Source organism: Mytilus galloprovincialis, chromosome 13, assembly GCF_965363235.1.
Source record: "Mytilus galloprovincialis chromosome 13, xbMytGall1.hap1.1, whole genome shotgun sequence".
Lineage (NCBI taxonomy): Eukaryota > Metazoa > Mollusca > Bivalvia > Mytilida > Mytilidae > Mytilus > Mytilus galloprovincialis.
The window spans coordinates 23,845,941-23,866,212 of NC_134850.1; the positions used below are offsets into that span (position 1 = coordinate 23,845,941).

The window sequence follows — 20,272 nt, forward strand, 5'->3', positions numbered from 1 at the left end:
AAATAGAAATACAGAAATCCTAGCTCTACACATATATGGTATATAAAAAGATCCGTTTTGAAAAAAAAAAAACAGTTTTCAAATCAAAACTAATTTCATTGAGTGTATTAAAACATTACAAAAGCTTCATCAGGATTTCACATGAAACATGCAGCATTTTATAAAACGGGCTTTATAGTTCGATCCGGTTACATGTATGTGTGCATAGTTCTAATTAGCAGAGTCTTTTGTTTAAAAAGGACTGTAGTGCCATTTATGAACTTCTTATGCTCATACCACATCTTCCTATATATATTCGCTATCTTAAAGTCATTACAACCCTTCATTGAGATATAAAGCATCAAAATTATACATATTTTAATTTCAAGTCCAAAGTTATCAATACGTCGTTTCATCCAATTCATAGCACCATGCAATAGACAACGAAAAGGAAAATTATTCGGATCATATGAAAAAACTTTTTTATCATCTATGTAATAAATATGACATTCTTTTAACCTGTTAATGTTAGTTCATTTCATTGAACTTAAAACATTTCTTCTCTGAAACCAATAGCAAGATTGAAATTGCTTGTTTCATAATAAAATTAACGGTACCAATTGTCTTGCACCAGATGCGCATTTCGACAATACATGTCTCTTCAGTGATGATGCTCGTGGCCAAATATTTGAAATCCAAAGTTACTTCAACATTTTTACCATCTGGTTGGTTTTTGGTATCTGCATGATTGTATTTATTCTATGTCTGTTATGTGATATTAAAAAGGAACAGGGTTTATTTAAAAAAAAAAAAAAAAAAAAAAAGCATAGGATATAATATTTCTATCATTCAAAATTTAACTTTATTTTTCTATAATTGTTCTTTGATATGAGCCAGTCCATGCGAAAAGGTACAAAAACGAAAAATTTACGAAATTCTAAAAAGTGTGCATAATTATTGGTAGTAGACTTGTGATTTATAAAACACATTTACTTTCCCTCATATCATCAAGCTGTGAGCTACACGCACCTGCGAGTGTTGAGACCCCCCCCCCCTAGTTTTATCAAGATTTTTAGTGAATTATTTCATATATTTCAATCATTTTCAAAGTACAGTTTAAATGGCTTGATTTGCCAATTGATAAGGTTAAACCTGGTAGCAGTGGGGATAAGGCTCTCGCTTACGATGCGGATATCAATGCAATCAAACCGGGCAACGGTTCGAATCCCGTGCAACTAAGGTTGATTTATATAATATTAAATAACTTAACTTAACTTAAATTTCAATTTCTAAAACACAAGATGTCATAGTTTTTGCATTTTCCCTCATATTTTAATGTTGTCTTTCTTTCTTTAAACCTGTAGAACTGACGGAAATTATTGACTTTTGTCTCTGTAGTGTCATAATTTTTTATAGTTTCTGGTCGGTATAGCATTAGTCCGGGGAACAAATGATTTTACACTTGCTCAAATACCAAAAATTCAGATATTTCTACGTCTTGTTCGGTTTTAGTTGACAAATTCGGGATAGAATTGACAATCTTATGAATGTTTACATTAATGTAATTTTTTTTCGGATAAAATCGTTTTTCAAAAATACTATAACAAACTTTGATAACGTGTCCTGTAAAGTTTACCAAAAGGACTTTTTGTACCTTTTCGCATGGACTGGCTCATATGATAGATGGTCTTGATATATCACGATTATAAGAGTTTCTTAGGAAAATGTCAAGAAAATTTCAAACTCTTATGATTTATGTTTTATAAAGGAATAACCTGCGGAAATATGACATGCACAAAACACTTCAAAGAAAAAAATTCAATATTTAGAAATGTACTGTAAGGAACTGGCTGTAAACTTATTTCATTACAATAAACATTTGTTCATCGATGTGGAAAATTCTTTCATAAGATATTATTCTATATCTGAACATAGAAAAACGTTCCTTGGTTTCTTCCGTTGTACTATTTGGAAAATAATAACGAAAACTTTCCAACCCTTCTGTTATAAAATCTTTTGTATAATTGAAATTAAAGTGGGTTTTAACGATGGTTTTATATCATCAACAAAGAATTTTTCAACGTTTTGTATTTCCATAACTAAGTTTTGCCTTAACTTCCTGATCATTTTTGGTATTATTGTTTTTTTTTTTTGTATGTGAAATGTACTCTAAAGATAATGCATCACAAGGACATCACCATATAATACAACGTTGTGTGCAAATTAGTGTACAAATATATCTAGGCCATTTGGACTTTTGTGTCTGCATGATTGTATGTATTCTATGTCTGTTATGTGATATTGAAAAGGAACAGGGTTTATTTAAAAAAAAAAGAAACATAGGATATAATATGTCTATCAATCAAAATCAAACTTTATTTTTCTATAATTATTGATGTTAAGGGAGCTGGCTTCTCAGTTTCAAATTAATTAACTTTTCAAAACACTAGCATATATTGATAGGGGATTAATAAAGGAATCAAAAGAGCAAAAAAAAAATATATAGGTCACCGTGCTTGTTTTCGAGATATTAGACATTGAAATTTTGGCGGGAAAATGTTCTCTCTTGACTTTTCATAGCCTTATCATTGACAAGTTGAAGTCTTCAAAAACTATTAAAAAGTAATTAAAATTGTATAAGACTTTAACAGACAGCTTATCATTATACATGTAAAAGAATTATATAAAAAAAAAAAAAAATTGGGGGTCACCGGGAAAATTTTGTTAAGGCATTCAAATGGATAAAACCAGAGGATTCCGAAAATCTGATCAAAATTCCAAAACATGACAAGCGAGCTTCCTTAATATTCGAAGTATGTTATTTGCCTCTTAAAGTTAAAGGTTGGCATACCACATGTACCATTTGTGAATACCGTCAGTAATCATGGCATCCATGTTGGCGGGTCAGAGACTGAAAAAATAAAATTTCTGTTTGATATGATAGATGGTCTTGATATATCACGATTATAAGAGTTTCTTGGGAAAATGTCAAGACACTTCAAAACACTTCAAAGAAAAAAAATACAAAAACGATTGTAGATGATATCGGATATGTTTCTTACGTCGTAACTACAATCCCCATCCCTTTTCATAAAGGTGACCTACCGGATTAGACTATTTACAGGGTTTGTAATTACATGAACAACACGATATGTGTGATATGTTGCGCAGGATCTGCTTACCTTTCCAAAACACCTGAGATCATCCCCAGTTTTTTGTTGGGTTCGTGTTGCTCAGTTTTTAGTTTTCTATGTTGTTTCTTGTGTACCTTTATTTGTCTGTTTGTCTTATTCGTTTTTAGTCATCCCGTTGTCAGTTTATTTTCGAGTTCTGAGTTTGACTGTTCCTCTGGTATATTTAACCCTCTATTTGAAAATACATATGGACAAACATTTAGGTCATTCAAATATTTATTAAATGACGAATTACAAGTATATACAAACAATACTGTTTTTGAGACGACTATTCACTTTTTACCTGTCAGTTTCGTTGACAACTGTAACTGTAGATAAGTATTTAAATATTCTACTTATGACGAGATACGTTTACCCTTTATGTTTTAATTTTGTAAATCTATTCAGAACGGAAAAAATCGGTTACAAACAAAAGGCTTTATGAAAACCTAATAAATCTAATTTTATCTTCAAAATGTTTGTTCTTTATACATCTGTGATATAGCAATACTAGTTGCCGTATTTCATTATTGACACTTACAGATAAGAGATACACTAGTATTGGGTTCATTTTTTCTTTGTTTTCTTCATATCGTTAAGTAAATGCATGGACAACTACACGAACTTGTATATCAGTAAGTCATCTCAAGCATTTCCATGTCAATATAGACTGTAAAATCAAAACTGCTTAATATTTTTAAATGACGAATATTAATAAGTATACCAATTGAATACATCTATCATTGACGAGAAGCCTCGCCCCATCACTGATATACATGCATGTGTAGTTGTCCATGCATCCACTAAACGCAATTGTTGTTTATTTTTTTTTTTTTTGCAAACTTCTGACATTATATAGCTCATATACTGAAGTTGGTACTGACATAATGTAAAAACTAACTTTGTATATGATTACATAATTCATTCATAATTGAATTTAAATAACAATATATATATATATATTACGTTTATGATTAACGTCAAGTATTAAATCTTTTTTTGGAAGTCAAATATAACGTAGTTAACTGATTATATGACACAGGTTCAGGGACTATACAATGATGGATTTCAACTTAACGTCATTCGTGGCGATTTTCATAAATCTAGTAAAGCATTCAACATCAAATATGTTCTCTTCCACAATATAAGGTAAACACGATATTTGTTCAATGCAAGAACAAACTTTAAGTGAAGAATGAACGAATATATTGAGTGTGCACCACTGTGGTGCGCTTCATCAAATACAAAAAAAATATAAATAATCATGAGTAAATCTTTTTATATAAGCAAAAACACAATATATGTCTGCATGTGATATCCTATTTGTAATCAAATTTAGGTAAAGGTAAAGCCATGCTCCGAAAAAGTAACTCGCCACATTATGTATGTATGTGCCTGTCCCAAGTCAGGATTTTTTATATAAATAAGGCCGTTATTTTTCTAGTTTGAATTGTTTTACATTGTCATTTCGGAGCCTTTTATAGCTGACTATGCGGTATGGGCTTTGATCATTGTTGAAGGCCGTACGGTGACCTTTACTTGTTCATTTCTGTGTCATTTTGGTCTCCTGTGAACGGTTGTCTCATTGGCAATCGTACCATATCTTCTATTTTATATATAGTATCTATGCGAGAAGTTAGTTAAGGTATTTATATATTTTATGGTAACAAAACACCTGACTTGTCAATGAGTAGTTACTAGTGATACATAAAATATTACGTTGGTTTAAACAGACACAATAACAGCAAACGAGTTGGGATATATGAAGTGACGGGTCATTTGGACATCACCGTCCCGAAAAGGAAATTAAAAAATAGGGAACGAATCATCGTTCTTATTGTCTTTAAAGTTTTTAATAACTCCCCGTGTGCAATTGAATGATTTGTATCCACGAAAGGACATACATTAATGCTTATGTGTTTGTAAAGTAATATAAAGGTCTTTGTGTTTACTTTCGCAATGTAATTCTTGATTATCTAACAAAATCATATTATCTTGATAATGCTAAGTGTTGTGACTAAAATGTGTCTAATCGTGTCTTAAACATGTTTAATGAGTTTTGTTAAAATTGCGACTTATAATAATACATGAACATGTCTGTTTTCAAAATAGCAAACTAGGTTACCATGTTTATGTTGACTGTCCCTCTGGTATCTTTCGTCCCTCTTTTGTTTCTGTTTCCATATACAATAATATCTAAATCTACATGATCTATCATCGTCGAGCGATTTTTTTTTAAAAGTATGTTTGAATAATATAAAATCGTGATATATATATATATATATATATATATATATATATATATATATATATATATATATATATACATATATGAATGAATTTTACAAATAAGACCCACATTATTATAAAAACATCCTTGATTTTATTCAAGAGGCGCAAATACTAAAACAAAAACTATGAAAAGATAAAATCATGTCATACGTGTGTCATGTTCAAAAACAATGCTTTTATAATTGGAGCTTTGTGACATAATTAAGTGCATGGCATGATTTTATATTGTCAAGGATATTTTGTTTACATACACACCTCTTAAATAGAAAACCCTTGTTTTTTTTTTAAATAAGGATCTCATTACGGATAGCAGAAGAAAAAATTACATTTTACACAAACGTCCAAAAAGTACAAGCAACTTCAACTTTTCGTATACGAACTAAACATGGAATATTTCGGATTCATAATTATTCGTTTGATTCCTTTTTTCGTCGGTACAGGTGAACCACGAATTCAAATATTTAACGAATTATTGAATTAATTCTAGTTGTTTAGGCTTTGTTTGCAGAGATAAGCAAAACCATGAAATTAGATATCCACGATAATGCATATTTAGATCAATCCATGTAAATTGATGACCACGAAAATAAATGAATCCACAGTATCTTCCGTTTACAGCACCTCGCTATTAAATATGATCATAAATGAATATAATTTGTAAAAAAAACAGAGGAGTGTTTGATAGATTTAGATGCACAACAAACCACGTCATATGCTTGAAACTGTTCCCTCGATCAATGTGGAAACAGTGAGTTATCTTTCAGTGCAAACTTTCAACGTGACAAGCCATTATTGTATTACTCTAAATATAATAGATGCGTTTTTTGTTGGACAATTTCCCTTTAACCTAGTACATGCTCATGTAATGTATGTACCCAATCGATAAAAACGGTGAAAACTATGTTCGACGTGTTCTTAAAGTTTGTTTTTTGTAATATAACGCATAATGTACAAGAATGCATACAATCATGGCTTTTTGTGCATTCGGCAGGGTCTTAAAAAAGATTAATAAAAACCAAAAACGCTTTTGAATCAAATTATTTATGTATCGTTTTGTACTTTAGAATGTGTAACCAGTGACTGCAATTAAGAGATGTTTATTTCATGTTTTTGCAGTTTTACTCTACTGTTTTTTTTCCCGTATATTCTGATTTCTGTCCATTTAATCAAGACATCAGTTGGCTCAAGCTAAACTCAATTCTAATATGAAAGATTTTGTAATTGACCGTCCCTTATTTTAAATTACCTACTGTAATATGTAAATTTACCGATTATGTCCGTATTACCTATTTTGACATTTAATTCCAGTGTGCATTCGTATGGTCTTTTTTCCCCCGTTGAATTCTTTGTGATTCCCTCATTTTGTTATTTAGATTAGAACATTTTTAAACCGGTTTTGCATTAATATTTCATGTTTACACTGCGTTGAATAAAAACTGTAATACATGTTCAAGGCGGACTTGTTTGTTTTAGATTATTTAGAAATGTACTGTAAGGAACTGGCTGTAAAGTTATTTCATAACAATAAACATTTGTTAATTGATGTGGAAAATTCTTTCCTAAGATATTATTCTATACCTGAACATAGAAAGACGTTCCTGGGTTTCTTCGGTTGTACTATTTGGAAAATAATAATGAAAACTTTCAAACCCTTCTGTTATAAAATCTTTTATATAATTGAAATTAAAGTGGTATTTAAAGATGGTTTTATATCATCAACAAAGAATGTATTTAACGTTTTGTATTTCCATAACTAAGTTTTGTCTTAACTTCCTGATCAAAATTTGGTATTATTGTTTTATTTTTGTATGTGAAATGTACTCTAAAGATAACGCATCACAAGGACATCACCATACAATACAACTTTGTGTGCAAAGTAGTGTACAAATATATCTAGGCCATTTTCATTATTTTTCTTTTTTTCAGATAATAGAGGAAGTTTGAATCATACTACTATTTTGAATGAGCAACACAGTAGTCATAAAACCTGCTTGCTACGTCCTCTTATCCGTTTGTTTATGCATTTTATTATCCAATATGCTAGAATTTATATTTCTATTAAATAGGATAAGTACATCCGACATTTCGATTGGAAGAACAATTGTATTATTGCCTTCAAGTTTGGATATTATTCCAGAATGTTTCGTACTGCTTCCATTGTTTAACAATATTAACATATTCTCTGATTTTCAGGAGAACGATCTGAAGCAGTTAGAAATAAACCATATATATGTAATTGGACAAAATTAGAACCAATGCTTTTGAAAGGCATAGTAGGTCTGTTTGAGTTATAGTTCTTTCAACGTTTGCGTCAGATTTGAATAAGTTGTAAATGTGTTCGAAAAATATCCCTCATTGGATATTAAAGATGTTTCTGAACTACTGTTTATGTTTAAAATATATAATTGAAATACAGGTGGAGATCAACGATTTGCGATGAAACTAAATAATACCATGCTAGTGTTGTATAACATCCATAAAACCTCAAGTCTGTGTTTGTGTTTAATGTTTTTTCTGCTTTGTTTATATCTGATTTCATTGTTTGTTCTTAGGTTTTACTGATACAACACTGTCTCAAATTAATTGAGCATTGGTGCTTATATAATTATTTTACCCTTTCCCATTCTTTATCTGTCATTCCCAAATCAAGATAATGTATTTCAGTGAGTGGTTTCAGTTTGTCATGGTTATATTTCGAAAATTGTTTTTTTTTTAAATAAGCTGCTTGTTTTCTCAATTGATTTTTTTTTTACATTTTTCGTGTATATATATGTCGGGGTGTTTTATTGACGTTACTACGGCATTGAGTTTCCTAGTTGTTCATGTTGTCGAAAGCGATACGGTTTGTTATAATTGTTTTCTCCACTTCAACTGAACGTTGATGAATAGTTGTCAAATTGACATGCATACCTATGTATTTCTTTTTTACATTCAAATGTTTTCGTGTCACTTTTCTCCAGTACTACACAGTGATTTCAGACTTTGGTATTAGATTCAAACTGATGAATATATAACATGTAAATGATTTTTATTTGTCTCTATATGTTGCATTTCGGTATATATCTCTATGCAAATTTCCATGATAGGGACTACTTTTACAACTAAAAGTACCACTTTTACCATGAAGTTTTGATTTTTTTTAATTCTAGAATAGAACGCTCATATGCAATACTATTTGTTTAAGGTCAAAATATAGGTTAGTCCGGCAGATTTTCAATATTTATACATGTTATATGCCCCGAACTTCACTTACACTAAAATTCTTTACTACCCCTTCTTTGGTTAAATGGTTCCCACAGATTTCAGTTTGACCAAATACATATGCATACATGTATTTACTGATAAATTACACAGGTATGCTTCTACAAGATAAAACATAGAGATCACATATAGGAACCAGTACGTAAACATAAATAACTATCTATGAAAATCATATATCTCCCCAAGAGAGGCGTGGTTTGAAAAACAGCTGTATTTACAAAGTGCAACATGTAACATACTTCCAGTTTGCAGACACAATGAATAACACCAAAACGTAGATGCGGTAGAATTCGATATAAAACAGATTAACTCAAACACGGATTTCGAATACGATTTCGGGTATGTGAACAATCTGTAGGTTTTGTTTTGCTGATTAATTCCTGTTTTATATGCCAGTCATGTTGATTTGCCGACGGTGTCATAAAAAAATGTGTTAAAATATACAACCGAGTTGTTTTTGTGAACACGTTTGTATCATTTTGGCTTATAAGTGTTAGGGAAGAAGATTTGTTAACGATGGCAATGGACAAACGACGGAAGTCTGACGCCAACTGATCAGAAAAACTCAACATGTCCTCTGGGTTTGGTGAGCTTAAAATAGTGCTTTAATTATCTGTTATACAACATTTCTCGGCTCTCAGTATATCAAAGACATAATGCAAACAGTAACTCTAACTGAAGGGGTCAAATATTAAAACATAAATTATAACATGACCCTGTTTTTCTACTCCGTTTAAATTGATATGATATGATAAAAAGAAAACGAACAAAAGGAACAGCTTTTTGCTTTGTGTTTTAAGAATATCAAGTTACTCGTTTTTTCCATATGTTCTATATACTAATATTTCTATTCATCTTGATTCCCATCCATTTGTTTGACTTATGGAGTTCCTTATCATTTGTTATGCAAACATAACTATTATTACCCATCCAGTCTAAGAGAACTATTGATACAGACTACTCGTTAATTGAAAATCTTCTTGAATTCACGAAAATCGATTTATTAATAATAACCCAAATATATTTTAAACCACTTTAATGATTAACTTGTACTTATGAATTGCATATAATACTTATAATTAGGTGGAAGCTGAGGTAGGGCCATATTTCTTAAGACACGGCAAGTACTCACCGGTGAAATTAAGACGATGTATCAAAGTATGCGAAATGTACTCTTTTACAATTAATTGCTTATCTCCGGTAATTTTCATTTTCACTCACAGTGTAATTATATAAATAAGACATTCAATGTTATGATATCGATAGAATTGCTATTGGGCTCAATGAAACAATGAAACATAGCGACGTAATTTTGTTTTATTTTATGAATATCGGCTGATAAGGAAACCAGAGAAAAAACTAAAGTTTGTATCAATTGTTTGTTGACTTATATTTGGAAAATGACGAACTTTCACTTCATCTCCTTTTTCACACTTACGACGGCTTTCATATATCCTGCTTCTTTTGTAGCGTAATCCTTCGACAATTCCACATTGTTTTTAACCATTTAGAGATGTAAATCACCAGGAGATTGTGCTAAATACGTTACCATAGAGGAAAACAGACCGATACATGGCGAAATTAAGTGACCAGTTTTCGAATTTGATGAGCCACCTACATTTTTGATGATTTTGTCAAAAATAATGGTTTACAGATTACGAAGACTCGCATCGTTTGTTAACAATGCACGAAAACTAACAGTTTGTATAATGCGCTGCATATCTTCATCTTTGTTTAAAAAATAGTTACCTTCATCCATTGTGACTTAAAATAACTAGAAAATTATTATTAAAACCACAAACAACAAAAGAATTGCATGTTGTGAGTAGCCAAATGTTTGCGTAAATGAACAAATTGTAGAAAATGCTGCAAAAGTGTCTGTTTTCTGTTGCAAAGTCAGCAATATTTAAAAAGCAATTTATAAGTATACTATCAATAAATTCTGGATTTAACGAAGACACGTGCACGTCTTTTAATGTAACACCTGAAAGTAGACAGTCAATTTGGTTCAGTTCATGGGGATTTCATTATAAAACAGTAGTATAACGCATATAAACATATATCAACAAAATATCAGTCTATAAAGGTTCCGCACAAAATAGTCATGTTCAAAAATTATTTACTGGAAGCTTGTTTACAGGTTTACAGCTTGATGTGAATCAACCTGTAAAGATAACACATTATATATTCATGACGTTAAACACTTTAATGTATTGTTGTTCTTTTTAAGAAGTATCTATCCCTTGCAAAGTGATGAAATCTGATATATTTACCTTTCTTTTTGACAAGTTCTGAGATTTCACTCAAAAGCTGTATGACTTTGTTCAAGTTTGATTGAATTTTTTTCTGAAATTATATTCAAATTTGATTTACAAATAAAAAAAAAATTGCTCCCGAAGGGTTATAGAGATTTACGAATAGAACAGAAGCAAATAGTTTCTATCGTGAAGGACCATCTACAGACTCACCAAATAACCTTATGGAATGGTCACGATTGCAATAGAGAGTTTTAAGAGCTACATGAATCGCTATGTAAATTTACAGCTTTTTTCCGACAGGAGTTGAACTTGTATAAGCATCAATCATTTTACGTAGACTCTTCTAGCTAGGGTGAGTTAAATTTCGAAGTGAATAAATATGTATCCAACAGCAGAAAGACAACGGGTAAAAATTTAAGTTGTATACACAACCGTACTTATCACACATCGAATATTTAAAAGAGTTAACTAATATCTGTCAATTAACACATAATTACAATATCTTCACATTTAGAAAAAACACTGTTTTTTTATAATGTCAAAGATAAAATATCCTCCAGGATTTAATTTCGTCCTGAACATGCATGCAATAATAGTCCCCACATGTCGATCGTAGTGAAATAAGATAAATGGCAAATAAAAAAAAATAATATGTAATAAAAGTAAAAGCCAATGATTTTCTTTTATTTTGTGAAACCCTATACAAATAAGATTCATGTGATGTGTTATAGAACACTCTAGGCAGTTCATAGGTATTACAATTGAAAGACGTTTGATTTATTTTGGATTAGATATGTACTTAATTAAAGCTGCATTAACCTGCTTACTTTGAAAGTTAAGTGAAACAGATTGTAGCGTAAATCAGATTTTGTTAACTACACAAACGGTACAGTTGTTGCCTATTAATAAAATTGAATTAAAGTGCTGCAAAAGATAAAAGATGTCTAGATGATGGCGGTAAGGTTGTGAGAAAAATTACTTTTAAAAACTAAAAAAATAATTATAATATGGAAATAAACGACAATAGCAAATTTAAGTTATTTATTGCGTGGTATGCTTTGCAGTTCATACTCAACTTTCAGTATTACTTGTAACCCAACTTATATTTTTTTGAAATTCCCTTTTTATATTAACTTACAATAGCTTAAGCTGAGCGGAAATATTATTGCCCATTGTGGTAAAACACGGTAATTTTCTAAGAATGTTCTTCTGATTCTTTATAAGCGTAATGAATGAACAGCGTTACTTACCTTACATGAATATATATATGAGTCTTAAATTCAAGCATGATAATTATTAAAATGAAATCTACCTTGTATGGTATTAAAACAAGAGGAAACATCTGGGACGTTTATCCGTTGTAAATCCAATAGAGTTGTTAACCTTTCCATTAACAAAAACCATGTTATATGACTGTCTCGCTTTTGATCAGCTTTTGTATCGTAGCCGCTATCACATTCAAATAAATTTTGAAAATAACTTAGAATTTTAAAAAAAAAACTTGATAGACGCTACATTAGGACACAAATTTAGAATAAGTTTTTATTCGTGATAGACGGAATCTTCAAATAAACATTAATTTATTGTATCATTGCAAATTAACGATTTAATTTTTGAGTGTATATGATATTTGCTGTTGCATGTATAAAAATGTTACTTAGTCTTTAAGTTTTCTATGTTGTGTCATTTGTATTATTATTTGTCTGTTCGTCTTTTTCATTTTAAGCCATGGCGTTGTCTGTTTATTTTATATCTAAGAGTTTCACTGTCTCTCTGGTATCTTTTGTCCCTATTTTATAAAATAAAGTTCTATAAATAATTTGATAACAAGCTTTAACCCCAAATTATACGGATCTTGTAATCTCATGGAAAGTTTGTCTGCAAACAAAACTGGTACACAGACAACATTGGTGAAGTTTGAAACGCATACTAACAACATACACCTCCCATGAATTTATGACAGCACAAGACAACACAGATGAAGTATACACTGAGAGATAGCTCTATCGAACAACGCCACAACGTTACATATGACGTATTTGTTGTGTGGTGACTTTTATCAACACAGATCAATTAAAAATCAAAAATCAAAATCGATATATTTGTTTTCCTTACACTACAAAAGTCTAATAGTCTGAAAAGACCACTTTTTGTCTTAATTTGCATGAACTTTTACTCGACATTCTCCAAAAGTATGATTTGTATCTTAATTTTTCTTGACAAATTCTCATTTATATCAAAGGAGTAGGTCTGGTAAGGGCCGATTTTGGCCTCAAAATATAGCAGTTTTACAAAATCGTTAAAATATAAACTTTTAGTTATTTATTGGACAGTAGAATGCTTCTGCTACATAAACATGATAAATATGGGCTGTTTTTGACAATACAATGGACATATATCGGGTACTAACACCATTAAGTCATGCTAAATTACTGAAATCTTCACAATTTTAGCATTTTAGTTAGATTTTAGACGGTTTCCGTCTTAAATGAAAGTGGCCGCATTCGTGTTCATTCATAATATTGAAATGTAAGTTGAATTTGGTGATAATACATAACATATATAAAGGTTGAGGATGAACACGGATGCGGCCACTTTCATTTTTGACAAAAAACCATCTGAAAAGTGACGTTTTTTGGCATATTTAATGGATTTTTCATATTTCAGCTTGAATTGGAGCGTTTTTAATGACTAAATCACTTAAAATCTTTCCAAAAAACTTATTGAATCAATTGAAATAGACACTTAAGTGTTTAAAAAGTGTCCAAAATCTTTCGTTAGATGAACTTGAAATTAGGGTCAAGCGTTTTTGAGTTATTGTCCGACATGCTGACAACGGACGGACGGACAGACGGACAACGATATACCATAATACGTCCCTTTAACGGGCGTATAAAAAAAGATTCCTGTCAAAGTACAATTGAACGCTGTAAAATTTTAGTATAAAATAGGCGGTAAATGAGATTTCGAATGACTGATAGTTCGATAACTTGTTTTAAGTTTTGCGTATTTAAAACAACACAATCAAATGACAACGGGGGCATTGTTTTATGACAATTTATAAATCATAAAGAAATGATAATTATTTGTGCCTTATTATATTGATGTATATTGATACTAGCGGTTGTCTTCTATTGATCTTTTCGGACCAGATCTTTCTGTAAAAGGTGATAATTGTCACACTTAACTCCTGATAAACCCCGTTGATCGGAGAAAGGGCTACATCTCGTCCATGGAATGATATTATCTATCGATTTTGTTTGATTTCATTGGTAAATTGTGTGTCAATTATGACACGTGACTCACTGGTTCTTTGTTTGTAAATTTTAACTTTAACAAGAAAGTTTTTGCAGAGGACGCTTCATGATCGAGGCACACGGAGTTCAACATCTCGTGAAAGGACTTAACGGATAAGGAAAATATTCTTCAATAGATTTAACGTTTATATAATTATGTGTGCATTCTCTCAAGATGTGTTTTGTGTCAAATATTATGTGGCAACTTTACTACAGATGAAGGAATATTTCTAGACTATTTCAGAAACTTGGACTTTTTATAAAAACTTGATAAATCGCTCGATAACCTTCCGAACGCTACCGATTTTAAATTTGTTATTATCTAGTATTGTTTTGGCTTAATTTGTATATGTGTGTTATTTCTACCAGTAACAAGAGACATATATAAATAGTATAAATGCCTCTGCAGTAACATATAATACATATTGTAGTATATGTCTCTTTTAAAAAAAGTAAATTCTATGTTTTATAAACAGAGTGAATTATAACTCGTGCAATTCCAGAAGTTTCAAAGAGATACTCAAAGGAAACGATCGTGTTATGCTACGCGAATGAACCATCATAACTTCCCGAGAGTAGAAGATTTTGATGGATAAAGAAATTCACGCAGTACATCAAGAGATCAAGAACCGTTTATGTAGACCCGATTTTTTTTTTTATTAAAACGAAATTATTGAAATACATGTATAATAAATGATATTACCAACATGCCAAAACCAATCCCAAAGTAGCTATATGTGTCATATCATAGCTTTACCAGTAAAGCTATGGCAATATTTGTCCATATAATCTGCACCTTTCAAATATATCAGCAAACTTAAAGCAAATATAACTATTTACCATACATTTCTAGCTGTCTTAAATATCTTTCTTTATAATATCTTTGCATACATATTCAAAGTTTCATATGCCCAATATATTTACATATACATTTCTAGCTGTCTGAAATATCTTTCTTTATCATTTCTTTGCATATGTATTCAAAGTTACATATGCCCAATATATTTACACATGTCATTGATATTATCATTTGGCCACATTTCTTAATTAAACAAATTGTCTGCAAATCTATGTATTTACCATACATTTAGGAATATGCTCAAAGGCTTGTGATATGTTCTGATTTGACATACATTTCAGCCGACTATAAAGACTAACAAAAATATTCCTTTACAATACATTTGACAGGTCTCTGCAGATTAAAGGAACTGATGCGTTACACCCCTCTATAAAGTTCTCGTTTTCAATTGGTTTACATACCAGGCAAATGTAGATGCACCTTACACTTTATAACCCCTATAAAATTATTTGAATGATGATGCTTTGCTACCTAGACAAAGAAACACATTTGCGGATAAATTTACATCATAGAAAAATACATGACAAAGATTTCCAATTACAGAGGTATACAAATACATACGTTTGCGAAAGTTTTGAGATGGTTATAAATATATGCAAATTCTAAACTTTAAAATGGTTTGATTAGGTGTTAATATATTTTATAAACCGCGGTCTCTCATAACCGCCTATAGGAGGGTATAGCACAAGAAATGTTGATATTTACTACATGTAAAGACAAGATAAACTAAATGCAGCGGTTTGTAAATATATGTAAATATCGGTCTCTGAATACATTTACATAACATTTTCATACCTCTTCAAATCCGGGATTTCGTGTAGTGAAAATCGGCCCTTACCGGACCTACTCCTTTGTATGAAATTTACTTGACATATTCTCGACATTCTGAATATTGTCTTAAAATTTCTTTACAAATTCCTGACATTTGAATACTGTATTGAAATTTCTCAACATGTTCTTGACATTCTTGTTTTTTCTCAGTATGGTTTGACATATTTTGAATTGTGTCTTAAATTTACTCGACAGTTCTGAGTTTTACAAATCATGACCAATATTCATGATATAATTTTAATGTTTATTTCTCTTTATATAATATATAAATATAATATACTGTTGTTTCAAGTTACACTTCAATAAAAGTTGAGCATATAAAACAATTGAAAATTTGGGTATATAAATATCTTTACAAATGCAAATATTGCTATGAAATTTAATGTATAAAATAATTCAAATGTGGTTGTGTTGATATAAAACGATTTAAAATTGGGTTTTTAAATAATTACACATTTTGATTACTTAATTTTATAAATTAAATGATTAAAACCAATCAATGTTTAAATGGTAAATAATTATTGTACCAACATATGGTTTATTTAAATAGCAAACTATGATGATATACAAATGATTCATTTAACAGAAGAAAATTTGTTTAATGTCATCAGTTGGAATATATATTAAATATTGCACAAGGATGTTCCCAATAAAATTAAGATATTCCACACCCCAGATTACACGCAACTGTCAAATAGAAATTACCGCTTTACATGTAATAAGCTTATCAATTGACCTACCACGCCAATACAATTTAAAAAGTTTGTTCATAAATGAAAATGAAAAAAGAGGAAATTAAAATGAATTTTCTTCATCAAAATTATGAAGTTAATTATTTTTACATAAAAAAATTTGAATATTTCTTAAAGATTAAAAGAAAAATATTTAATTCTCCAGGAATAATAAAAAATGTATTTATAATGGGTCCTACAAGACACCTATTTTAGTAAAGAAAATTTGACTTGCAGTTTTGCGAACGGCAAATATCTAAATACTGTTTGTCAGTAACTTCAACTTGTATTCCAAGTGAAAACAATTCATTAAATGTTAAATAAAAATAAATCAAAATTAAACTACATTGGGGGTTATTCAGGGTATTCTTACTTAGTTGCACCAAAAGAGTATCTTACTATACCAAATTAATCCTTGATTCTTCAAAGTTTAGTTTAGCCATATTAAAAAGGAGTATATACCAGCAATAGAATGTCGTAAACAGTGCAGAATAAGTCTGTTCACATTTTAAGGCAAAATTTATACTGTTGAGAAATATAGTGTCAAGACATATTTAAGACTGTACAGAATGTGTCGAGACATATTCAGACATTTTTTAGAATGTCAAGAATATGTCAAGACATATTCAGACATTATTAAGCATGTTAAGAATGTCAAGATTATGTCAAGACAGATCGAGACAAATTTAAGACAGTCAAGAATTGGTCGAGACTAATCCAGACTCTTATTATATGATACAGGAAGTGTCGAGAAATTTTAAGACAATGTTCATACTGTCAAGACACTTGTCAAGAAAAATCAAGAACCTTATTAGACAAATTCATACTATGTCAAGAATTTTTAAAAATGATTTAGACAAATTAAGAATATCGAGTAAAAATTCATGCAAATTCAGACAAAAACTGGTCTTTTCAGACTTTTTGACTTTTGTAGTGTTACAGACAGGAACAAGAATGCGAAAATAGGATCTGATTTTTAATGTTAATTCGTGTATTTCTTTACAATGATAGGAATATTAAATTATGTTTGATATGGTGTCATTATGTTGTTCTTTCTAACTATGTCAATTCGAGCGTCACTGATGAGTCTTTTGTAGACGAAACGCGAGTCTGACGTATATACAAAATTTAGTCCTGGGATCTACGATGAGTTTATTGTCAATATTTCTTCTTAAACAAAACTGTGTATAATCAAACAAATTCTTTGCACAATGTTGCTTTCAATTTGGAATTGTAAAGTGAAATAACTAATCTTTTCTCAAATACGAAAAAAAACACACAAAAAAACCTGTATCATAAGGCAAGATAACGTAATACCGAACAGGTAACAAACTTGAAAACCCACATCATTTATAAAAAAACAAAAATATTTCGACTGACCAATTAACTGACAAATAAACCATATGTGAAATGTACCAACAATACTACAAAAGAAACAACTTAATAGATAAATTTTGGATTAATATATGCCGAGACATGTCGTTTAGCTATGCGAATTTCCACTCGGTAAAACCGTCATCTACGGTAATAGGTCACGTTTGTTACTTAAGCCGACCAAACGACACAATAGGTAAACTAAATTCTAAGACATGGTTAAAAATTCGTAAGTTAGTTAACACAGACTTTCTGCGTAAGGAGTAAATTCCTGCTTCTGAAGTCAGTATAATGTGAACATACACGAGCATAACGTATCATTTGAGAAATGTTAACACCACATACCAGAGAAGAGGGAAAGTTAACACCTGCTGTTCTTTATGTTTTCAGTAGAAAGCATATGACTTTACATTTGATAAAACAAATACTGAGTTGTCTGAACAACTACAACGGCTACTGAACAACAGTAGATTGTACTGAAATTATATGACAAGTTTATCTAAAAATATTTCAACCTTTCAACTTTTGAGGTTTCTACTGTCAAAATCCAAATGGCGGTTCAAAAACATTAATTGTTCTATCAAAACAAATTTATTATTTTACATTTTCGACAAATATATATGAACAATGAAAAATTCCAAACGTAAACCTGGCTTTAAATCTTTTTCAGGAGGAAACATAGATAAAGTAACAAATAACACAGATGATAATTGCAAAATATGTGAAAAAGAAAAATACAGTATCCAGAGCTCGTGACGCATCTTTACCGGTAATAACTAATTCTGGTCCATCTACATTTGGAACGATCTTACCTGTTCGTAATAAGAAATGCTTTGCGAACAATTTCGGTAGAAATCCCATGTGTTCATCCGCGTGCAGATAATAATATTTTGCACTATAAATGGTACCAATAACAATCAATCCACTAATTGAAATAATTACTATCATTATAAGAAGTAAAGCACACATCGGATTTGAGGTTGCAGGGATAGATCCAGACACAAGCGTTAGGAATATTACATAAGATAATAAGATGGTCATGGCGAGCGAAACTCTTTCGCCTGAGTCCACTGGAAGGACAAACACTAACGGATTTAATGAAGCAAACAGTAAAGTTGGTATAATGATTAGTATATTAAAATACAATGACTGTCTTTGGAATTTCATATTGAGATAAAATGCAGAATAATTGCCATCTGCCAGTCCAGTGCTAGTTTTCCTCTCTAGTAAGGTCCAGTCAGCATGTGGAGTGTAGAAGCCTAGCTGTGCCTTACTGTAAACTGATGTTAAGGTAACTTGTGATGATGACATACCCCAGGGAATAATTATTAATGTACAAGTTTGAGTATCAAATGGAAATTTCGAAAAGTCCGTTGGACATTTTGCTGAAATTATCCCACCAGGAGGATGTACCACCATTCCCGTATAATACACAGTACATGGAAATTTTGCATCACTGCCAATTGTTTTCAAGTTTTCTGCACTATTTAACAAGAAGATTAATGGTGTCCATATATTGATCGAATCAAGGGTTGTCAACGTAATGTTTCCATATGAAGCAGGGTCCCAAACTAAAGAAGGATCTTTCCATGTAAGTGTTGTTCCCATTGTTATAGATATTGTTTCGTCAACCTGGTTGAATGAATTAAATGAAGTTATATAAAAGGTCACATTTACATTTAACGATTCTGATTGGTTAAGAACTGGTCGGACACTTGGTTTGTAGTCCTTCAACAGATCGGCATGTAATAATTTCGCATCTTCTAAGTTTTGTCCTGTGACTGTAAAGACACACATTGTCAGGTAAATAGCTGCTGATTTAAAGTTCATCGCAAAATTTCGCTTAATCTACTACGACGAGTAGTATCGAAATCAACGTGTTTATAATGTTATATGACTTTACAACAACAAAATTACGGAAACATGTGTGTTGAATTAAAAACCACTGAAATGATAACATAACATCTAGAAGCAAACATATACGCATTCAAAGTGAAGACAAACTTAAACATTTTTTTCATGAAAAATAATAAATTTATCTATTAAGTGCATTTCAATTTATAGTATTTGCTTTCATTTACATAAGAGAATACTACTAAATGCAAAAATATTGATTCAGCGCTTTTAATAAAACAAAATATAATTCATTAAGAGAAACGTTCAAAAAGATTGTTATAATGACATTTTGATTACAATGTATGTTGATTGCTGAGTCAGG

General features: G+C 30.5%; 1 protein-coding gene across 1 annotated transcript; it reads right to left on the reverse strand.

Moving 5' to 3' along the window:
* Positions 1 to 18,690: 18,690 nt before the first annotated feature.
* Positions 18,691 to 19,662, reverse strand: LOC143057885 (acetylcholine receptor subunit beta-type acr-2-like). Its single transcript, XM_076231340.1, has one exon. The coding sequence runs from the start codon at positions 19,660 to 19,662 to the stop codon at positions 18,721 to 18,723; it is 942 nt and encodes a 313-aa protein (XP_076087455.1). The 3' UTR covers positions 18,691 to 18,720.
* Positions 19,663 to 20,272: the final 610 nt, after the last annotated feature.

Bases quoted from the DNA above. Each gene is read 5' to 3' on its own strand.
- LOC143057885 (XM_076231340.1), bottom strand. From the start codon at position 19,662: ATGGGAACAACACTTACATGGAAAGATCCTTCTTTAGTTTGGGACCCT.